The 9,648-nt window shown below is 51.2% G+C and overlaps 1 protein-coding gene across 1 annotated transcript; it reads right to left on the bottom strand.

Moving 5' to 3' along the window:
* Positions 1 to 1,219: 1,219 nt before the first annotated feature.
* FNDC8 (fibronectin type III domain containing 8) lies at positions 1,220 to 8,886 on the bottom strand. Its single transcript, XM_034640821.1, is given in 5 exon segments — positions 1,220 to 1,372; positions 1,956 to 2,138; positions 2,140 to 2,193; positions 3,578 to 3,947; positions 8,617 to 8,886. Coding segments are annotated over 5 exon segments (969 nt in total). The 5' UTR covers positions 8,826 to 8,886.
* Between the last annotated feature and the right edge of the window lie 762 nt (positions 8,887 to 9,648).

The following is a 9,648-nucleotide window of genomic DNA, read 5'->3' as shown; positions in this document are numbered from 1 at the left end:
CATGAGGCTAGCAGACGGCATAGATCAGAGCATCTTCGTCACCGCAGGGAGTGTGCTGTCCTCTGCCCCTCTCCCACCCAGCACGCTTCTTGAGGTCCCGCGGTGCGGTGAGCACTGTGCTGGGCTCTCTGGCGACAGTGTGCAGGGTGACAGCTGCAGCAGCAGTGGGTGTGGTGTGACAGGACGATGTCAGGAGACCCCAGGAGGGCTTTCAGGGAATGAAGGGAATCCCCACCGGATGTCCTCAGACTCTTGACCAAGATCTTGCCTTCTAAGCATCCTGCCCCCACTTTCTGCTGTTTCGATGCTCAGGTGATCTGCTCAGGGTGGATTGTGCACTGTCCTTGTAGGGACCACTCAGGGCCACGGCCTTTCTAACATCTTGTACCTCCCATCTTCCTTCCTCCCCACCCCCTCCCCACACTGTGCTCGAAGGGCAAATGGGGGCGCAGGGGGGTGCCGACTGCTGAGTCCCGCGGTGTGTTCACGCGATCCTCACCGTGACCCCGCAGTCGTGCTTGTAGGGTTCTCGCGTCCCTGAATCAGCCCGGGAAGCTTAAACGGTTTGTCCGTGTGCTCACATCTAGGAAAAACCAGAAGGAAAGCAGACCGCGCCCCCAAACTGCACTTTACACCGTCCTTCCAGAGCTCGAGTCTGATGTTGACAGTCCGCAGGCTGCCACCACCTCTGTCCAGCATTGCTGTTTTCCCTGGTCTTTGAGTAACCTTTCTTCCTTGCACGGGGAAAGGGATGATGTTGGCAGAACCAGGCCGTAGGCGGGGATAGGATCCCATTGCCCTGCCACCCTTGTGTTCCATGCCACTACCCCCCAGCTTGGACTCCCGGTCCTGGCAGAAGCTAGGAAGGTGGATGGCAGCCGGCCCTGCTGTCGGCATGAAGCAGATTTCGGGGTGCTGGGTGACCTGCAGTGCTTTAATGAGGGATCTAGACCCAGCCCAAATCTGGGGAGGGGGATGCCTAGCAGCTGTGGGCAGTGGCGGAGGTGACCTGGCCTCTGGCATCTCCAGGTGAGTGGAGCTCTTATCTAGCCTTGGCCCCAACCCAGGGGTGGAGTTTGGGAACCACCGCCACCAGGGCCCGGGGCGGGGCTGGTCAGCAGTTCCCTGGCATGGTGCTGGTGGTTCCATCTCACGATTCTGGTTCCTGAGAGCCCTGGGCTGAAGCTGAAGGTAGACAAGAGGCTTCCTAGGGCCCTCCTTAGTAGGGAAGTAGGTATTCCAGATCTTCGAGCTTCCGCATGTCTTCCAGCCCGATGGACACGGTTTTCCTCTGGGGTTCCTTGCGCTGCACGGTGATCTGGATGGGGTTGTTCTCAGGGAAGCTGTTCAAGTCGGTGGCCACTGTTGCAAACTGAAATAAAACAAAACCCCTCAGAATTTCTTCCCAGACCTAACCCTAGCTCAACTCTGTTTGCCAGATGGGGTCTTGGATAGCCTTACCACCTGCTCACGGGCACCCGAAACAGGTATGAGCCTGTGCCTTCCCTGGTGTGTGGGGTTTCCAACCCCAGGGCTGTCTGTCCTCAGGCCTCCCCCCATGCCCCTGCCCACCTCCCTTCCCTTCTTTGACCCCCTTTCGCCTCTTCCCTGTGTTTCCCTCAATGCCCTTCACTCCCTGGCCCGCTCACAATTCTTGGTACTGAGGTAAAGAATCCCGAGGCTAACGGCATTGGAAGCTGAACATGACAGAGGCGCTCGTGAATAGATTAGTTTGCATCCCGAGTGGGCCCCAGAAGGGCTTAACCTGCAACCGCCCAGAAGAAAGCAGCCTGGAATTCATGCTCATTCTCCCAGGCAGAAAGACAGCCAGCAGGAAGAGGAGCCGTGGGGGCATCGGGGTATCCCCAGCCTCCAAAACCTCTGCTCACACAGACCTCTCTCCCTGCCCCAGCCCCCCACCCCCCACCCCGGCTCTCTCGTCTCCCAGGGCTCACTTTGTATGGCTTGCACCACTTCCCCACCCCAGCTGTGTTGGCCGCACGGACGGTGAGGCAGTAAATCGTGTTAGGCTTCAGCTCCATCAGCTTGACGGTGGTGCCCAAGATCTTGTTGAAGATCCACGGGCGATTCTTTGCCTTGGGTGGCTCGTTGTCATTTGTCTTGGCCACCTCCTGCAAACAGGACCTGGTAGAAGCTGACCTGCTGCTTGCCCAGGGCATAGGTCCAGGAAATCTAGGGGAAGAGAGCCCCCACCCCACCGCCAGGTTTCCTCAGACCTGCTCCAGGCTGTCCTCCCCTCCCCTGCCACCCCCAGCCATGGGTCTGAGTGCCCCACTCGCATCCCCTGCCCCTCCCGGGGCCGAGGCAGGGCTGGTGGAAGGTGCAAGGCCCTCCACCGGCCCCCAGCATAGGTGACTCTCCTTGGGCAGCCCCACCCACCTCAGAGTGTACCCCCATCCCATAGTTCTTCTGGACCAGTTGAGAGGGCCCTTAGAGATCATCCTGTCTGCCTTGCTCATCGCAGATGACGTTACAGGTTCAGAGAAGGCGAGTGGCTGGCCTGGGGTCACACAAAGTGCCAGAGCCAACATTCAAACCAGTAGCTCACGGAGTTTTTATAACACTGCAGATTCCTGGCCCTGCTGCCCTGTCTGGTCTTCCATCCCAGTTTCCCCTCCATCTAGGCCAGTGGTTCTCAAACTTGGGTGTGCGTCAGAATACCCTAGAGGGCTCGTTAAGACAGATCGCTGGCCCCCACAGTCTGATGCGGTAGGCCCAAGGTGGAGCTCTTGCCATCTGATGCTGGTGCTGTTGGTGGTCTGAGAACCACACTGGGAGCGACACTGCTCATCTGGGACTTCCAGATTGATCTTCCTAAAATACAGCTCAAATTCCATCCACTGCCGGATAGAAAGCTTTGCAAAAGCTGTTCTCTGCCGCTTAGGGAGAAATCTATACAGTAGCCTAACACTGCAGGGCCTCTGAAAAAACGACTCGGACTGACTTCCCCCTCTGTTCCCTGTCCTGGACTCTAGAAAAGCACTATTCAACATGGGGCCCATGGACCATCGGCCCCATCTGGGAATTTGTTAGCAGTGCAAATGCTCAGGCCCCACAGACCTACTGAGTCAGAATCTCTAGGGATGAGGCCCGGGCGTCTCATTTTTAACAAGATGATTGGATCTGCAGGCAAAGAAAGTGCGTGAAGCCCTGGATTGGGACCTGGCTGTTGCTCCCACATTTTCCCACCTGTGAGGCGTTGCTCGTGTCAGCCCCTCCGTGGAATGCCATTGTCCCATCCCTGGATGTTTAAAGCCTACCTCTGTGTCTCAGCTCAAATGTTACCAAAGCCACCAAGCTTAATCCTGCACCCGGAAGTCCTGTTTCTTTCCCTCTGAATTCCCGGTGGCACTTGGTCTGAGCTCTTCCCATAGCACTGCACCCATTCCAGCTGGCACTGGAGCTCTTTACAGACAGGGCCTCTCTCCTGAGCCTGGAGCTGTGGGTCAGGATGCAGGGGGGAGGCGTCTTCACACTCCCTATGGCGCTCGGCTCCGTGCCTGGCACACGGGGGCACCCAGGGAGCCTGCACTGCGTGCGCAAGAGGAAAACATACCACAGCCGTGCAATCGCTGACGGTGTGCTCACAGATGAAGGGCGCCTCCGGCACGTCCATGACCACAGAGGACTCTGAGGGGGTCGAGGAGGTGTCTGTGTCCAGCTCGGGGTTGTCAAGGTCCAGCAGGCCCCCAGGGGCGATTTGGGACTTCGATTGGTGGGGGCAGAGGGCCAGGTCCCTCTTTTCGGCATCCTTGCCCATCGAGGAGAAGCGGAGTTTGTTCAGCTCGCCCTCCAGTATCCCTGCGAAGAAGCTGCTGTTGGGCTGGGTCACAGCCAGTTTGATGGGGTTCAGCAAGGTGGATGAGATGGGGGAGATGCTGCTGTCGTCCGAGCTGAATTCAGAGTCCTCCACTGGCATCGGCTTCCTGAGCGGGAGGGAGACCCATGAGGCCACGGGAGGAGGTCACCCCAGCCCATGCAGCCGGGGAGCTCCCCAAGGCAGGCCTTGCGCCCAACTTGCCAGAATCCCCAGCTGCTTCTGAATAGCTCAGGAACCTCGGCACCCTGGACCAGGGCACCAAACCCACCAGGGCACTTCCTGAAAAATGCAGATTCCTAGTCCCTGCCCCGCTTTGGGATGGGACTGGGGAAGCTGCTGAAGTATCTTTTTTAAAAATTAATTTTATTTATTCGTTTGAAAGACACAGAACGCAAGCAGGGGGAGAGGCAGACTCCCCGCTGAGCTGGGAACCTAACATGGGGCTTGATCCCAGGACCTGGAGATCGTGACCTGAGCTGAAGGCAGATGCTTAATCATCTGAGCCACCCTGGCGGCCCTGCTAAAGTATCTTTAATAAGATCTTTAGACAATTCTGAGGCATGTATTAGGAGAACTACAATTTGAGAAACACCGCTCAAACCCTAAGTCCTCCTTCCGAAGTGGGGTGCAAATACCCCCAGGGAATGCCCCAGCCAGCCTAGCGGGGTATGGAAAAATATCTAAAAGTATCTGAAAGAAAAATAATTAAGCTTTACTCGTATTTACTTCTACTGTTCAACAGTAATTACTAATTTATTTACTTAGATTTTCTAACATTTAACAATATTAATACGTGGCATGTAAAATTACCAGTCGTACAGCTAGACTTACATATATTGGGGTAAATGCTCAAAAACTTTTCCTTCCATTCTAAATCTGTTAAATTATGAAATATTTTAGACTTACATAAGATAATCAAGAATGATACATTAGCGGGGACATACTATACAGTATGATAATATTGTTAATACTATATTGTCTATTTGAAACTTGCTAAGAGAGCAGATCTTCAAAGTTCTTATCACAAGAGGCAAATCTGTAACTGTGTGGTGACAGATGGAAACAGAACGTACTGGGGCAATCATGTCACCACACACGTATCAAATCGTGTCGTACACCTTACACGGATATGACGTTATATGCCAATTATATCTCAATAAAACTGGGAAAAAAACGAAAGGAATATATGACAAAGTGAGAAAACAAAGAATGATATATTAAGCTTCCACTTGGCCACTGTCCAATTTCAGAATGACAGCCTCACCAGTACAGCTAAAGCCCGCTGGGCGCTTCTGTCATCCGCCTCACTTCGCACTCCCCCAGTCCGCAGTGACCAGCGCTGCACATCTCAGGTTGTGTGTTTATCATTACACGTGGGTCCCTGTAGGTTTGTGAGCGATGTCTGCTATCCTTAAGCAACACCTACTGTTTTTTTTTTAATTTTTTTAAAGATTTTTTATTATTTATTTGACAGAGATAGAGACAGCCAGCGAGAGAGGGAACACAAGCAGTGGGAATGGGAGAGGAAGAAGCAGGCTCATAGCAGAGGAGCCTGATGTGGGGCTCGATCCCATAACGCCGGGATCGCGCCCTGAGCCGAAGGCAGACGCTTAACTGCTGTGCCACCCAGGCGCCCCAGCAACACCTACTGTTATTTTGCATATTTTAAAACTTCATATAAATAAATGGTCTCATCCAATATATCTTCACCAGCAGCTCATTTTTTTTTTAACTCCCCATTGTTTTTTTAAATTTTATTTAGTTTTTAAAAAGATTTTATTTTTAACCCCTGAGACCAAGAGTTGCACACTCCACCAATGGAGCCGGCGCTCCAACATTGTTTGTACTGATACATGTGGCTTTGGTTCGGTAATTTTAACGGTTGTACGTTTTTCGTTATATGGATATTTGTGTTTTTACCAATTCTTGGCTATTACAAAGAAAAACCTTGTATGTGTTTCCTCACCGTTTTTTTTTTTTAACTGATAAAGTACAGAATCCAAAAAGTTTGGCTTTTGAATCTCTTTTTTACCTTGACCCAAAGTAAGAAATACATATTACCTAGTATACTTAAACATACACATAACACTAAAACACGGACCGCCTGGGTGGCTCAGTGGGTTAAGCAGCCAACCCTTGATTTCAGTTCAGGTCATGATCTCAGGGCCGGGGGATCAAGCCCCACATCAGGCTCTGTGCTCAGAGCAGAGTCTGCTTGTCCCTCTCCCTCCACTCCTCCCCCCGCTCGTGTGCACTCTCTCTCTCTATCCCTATCTCTAAAATAAATAAATAAAATCTTAAAAAAAAAAAAACTTAAACACATTCCACAAACCAGCACTTAACTCTATGTGTGATATGCGCTGGAATTTTTTAAAAGTTTTATTTATTTAAATAATCTCTACAGTGTGAGGCTTGAACTCACAACCCCAAAATCAGAGTCGCACACTCCTCCAACTGAGCCAGCCAGGCACCCCTGGAATTTTCTTTTCTTTTTTTTTTTTAAATATTTTATTTATTTATTTGACAGAGATAGAGACAGCAAGCGAGAGAGGGAACACAAGCAGGGGGAGTGGGAGAGGAAGAAGCAGGCTCCCAGCGGAGGGGTCTGATGTGGGGCTCGAACCCATAACGCCGGGATCACGCCAAGCCGAACGCAGACGCTTAACCGCTGTGCCACCCAGGCGCCCCACCCCTGGAATTTTCTATTCTTTTATTTCAATTTTATAACCTGGTCTCCATTACCTGGAATGAGTTCCTAACCCATTAATGGATCACAGCCCACAGTTTGAAGAGCAGTGGCATAGCAAAAGCCGTCACTGGGCCTTTAGGGACCAAGCACCTTGACCAAGGTCACATGGTGAATTGGAGGCAGAGTTGGAATTAGAACCCAGATCTCCTGGGTCCCATGCTACACAGCTCCCACCTGCCTCTGGCTCCTCTCCTCTGCTTCCTACCCCATTTCCCTAGCTTCTCTGGCCAGATCCAACAACCAATACACACCCCCGGATCCCTCACTCCAGGCCTGCCACTGGTTTCATGGTTGACGGGATGGGTCAAATTTTTCTTGAATTTCTCTGACCCCTGAGAAATCCTGATCAGCCCAAAGCTCCTAGGCTAGCTTTTGGTAAACATTTGGCATAGATGACTCCCTCATCAAGGTCCTTTGCAGGCTGGAGAGTCTGAGTATTGATGTCATTTATACTTCAGATTGTCCTAATGAATTTCTATTTTATTTATTTTTTTAAAGATTTTTTTAAAATTTTAAACTACTGTCTACACCCAAGGTGAGGCTTGAACTCACAACCCCAAGATAAGAGTCATAAGCTCTACAGACTGAGCCAGCCAGGTGCCCCATGAATCTCTATTTTATATTCACTTATTCAAAACAGCAGTGCTGGGGCGCCTGGGTGGCTCAGTCAGTTAAGCATCTGACTTTTTTAAAATTTAAATTCAATTAATTAACAGATAGCGTATTATTAGTTTCAAAGGTAGAGGTCAGTGATTCATCAGTCTTGTATAGCACCCAGTGCTCATTACATCACGGGGCCTCCTTAATGTCCATCACCCACTTAAGGGTCTGACTCTTGATTTCGGCTCAGGTCATGATTTCATGGTCATGGGATCAAGCCCCACATCGGGCTCCCTGCTCAGTGGGGAGTCTTCTTGAGATTCTCTCTCTCCCTCTACCCCTCTCCCCCAACTCATGTTTGCTCTCACTCTCCCTCTCTAAAATAAAAATAAATAAATAAATAAATCTTTAAAAACACACACACCAAAAACCCCTCACAAAACAGCAGTGATGATGTGGACACAGAAAGCAGCTAAGCATTGAGCTATATGCTAGACAAAAATTTTTATGATCTTCACGACAGCCCTGCTGGATGGGTGTTCGCCCCATTTTGCAAATGAGGGACCGAAGGTCCCTGATCTTAATTAACTTGTCTACAGTCATATATGTAAGTGGTAGAACTTGGATTTGAACTTGGGCTCCTAGCCCAAAATTTTCCTACCACACGATGACATTTCCTATAGGCATCTGTCACTTTAGCCATCCCTGCTTACTTACAGGTCCCTTAGGGACTGGACACCATATCCCTTTCATGTAATCAAGACCAGCTACATCTTTTGTGGGGTGCCTTCCTCAAAATTACTAAGAATTTCAAGACAGTGACAGCCCCCTCTGGTTCTTCAAGGTGTCTCGTAGCACAGACCATGCTGTATTACTCTTGCTTCTTGCCTAACATCCTCCCCCCCCCACACACACACACGGCAGAGAGCTCCTGGAAGGCAGATGGTGTGTTCTTCAGCTCTGCATTCCCAGAACTTGACATCAGGTCAGACGCCTGACAGGTGCTCAGAGTTTTGCGGAAGGAGCTAAAGAGAACCCAGAATCACTGAGGAGGTACAGTAAACTTCAGGCTGAAGGCAGGCAGACTACTGGGGGGACATAGGCAGGCAAAGGTACCGAAAGGGAGAATGAGGAAGAGGTGCCATCGGGGAGTGGAAGGGGGTGTCTGCATGGGGTGTGTGGGAGTGGTGAGGACCATAGCTGGACAGAGCAGGAGGAGAAGTACCGTCCACAAAGCTCTGACTAATCCCAGGCCTTCTGGAGCCGGAGGCCTCCAAGCCTCAGGATTCCATAGTGCAGCCTACACGTGTGCTCTTCCTGGGGAGTCCTTCCTCGTGACAGGTCAAGAAAGCATCATTGCTTCTTCAGTCCCCTCTCCCCACCCCTCCGCTCTGGCCTTAGAAAGGAGGAAAGACTTGTGTCTTACAGTAGGTTGATGGTATCTTCCTGCAAGAAGTTAACCAAACTGCCCCTTGCGGAAAGTGGGAGTCCTTTGGTAGCGACGGTCCTGTTCATAGACTTGGGGTTTGGAAAGGGCTTCGGCATTTGATTGAGTGCATTCAGAACGTTAAGGGTTTCCTTCTTCAGCATGGCTTCCTCCTCATCTCCCACTTTACTCAGCGTCTCTGATGCCATCTCATTTGTTTGGGACCACAGCTGTCACTACGCAGCTGACAGGAAGCAGAGAGAAACTGGGGGCAGTGGACCCACCCTTAGTTAGCATGGGATGGGGGTGCAATGAGCTGACTTCATAATCATCACTGAGTGTAACAATTAGGGGCAAGCCTCCCCCTTGATCTGAAGCTGCTGCTGCCCAGGGCCAATGCAGGAGTGGGGTACAAGGCACAGACTACATCACCCCTTGGGCCCCTTCCAGTTCTAATGCTCTGGGTTACAGCAGCCCTGCCTCTCTCTGAAGATCTCAGAATGCTTACCACCTGTTCTCTTCGGAGCTGCTCTGGGAAGGCGGAGCAGGGTGGTGAGAGAAGGCTCCTCAATGCGGTGGGAGGCGGCAGGGGCCCCGGGAGACGAGTGGGACCAACATGGGTCTGTGGGAGTGGGGGACTTCGTCTCTAGGACGCTGAGGCTCTATATCCAGAAATCCTAGGCAGCAAACCCCCACTATGTCCATAGGCACAGGGAAGTCCAGAGGCTCACGGGGTTCACAGCCCACATAAACCCACGTTTTACTGCTAGAACTTTAAATGTGCCACATCCTCACCCCAAGTGTCTTCGTGTGTTGAGTGACAATGTTGGGTGCCGCAGAGGAATACAAATATGGGCCAGACATTTTTCTGTTCACAAGGAAACCACCTTACCATAGGAAAACCCACACACAGCTTCGGGAGTAGGAAGAGAGGCTGTTGAAACAGCACCGGCTTTGCACTCAGATGCGGATTTGTCCATTCAAAGTCCGGCTCTGCACCTCCAGGTTGTGTAACCTTTGACAAGTGACTGC

This window comes from Ailuropoda melanoleuca, chromosome 13, assembly GCF_002007445.2.
Source record: "Ailuropoda melanoleuca isolate Jingjing chromosome 13, ASM200744v2, whole genome shotgun sequence".
NCBI lineage: Eukaryota > Metazoa > Chordata > Mammalia > Carnivora > Ursidae > Ailuropoda > Ailuropoda melanoleuca.
Note: the sequence above shows the minus strand (reverse complement) of the source record. Positions and strands in the feature narration are given on the sequence as shown.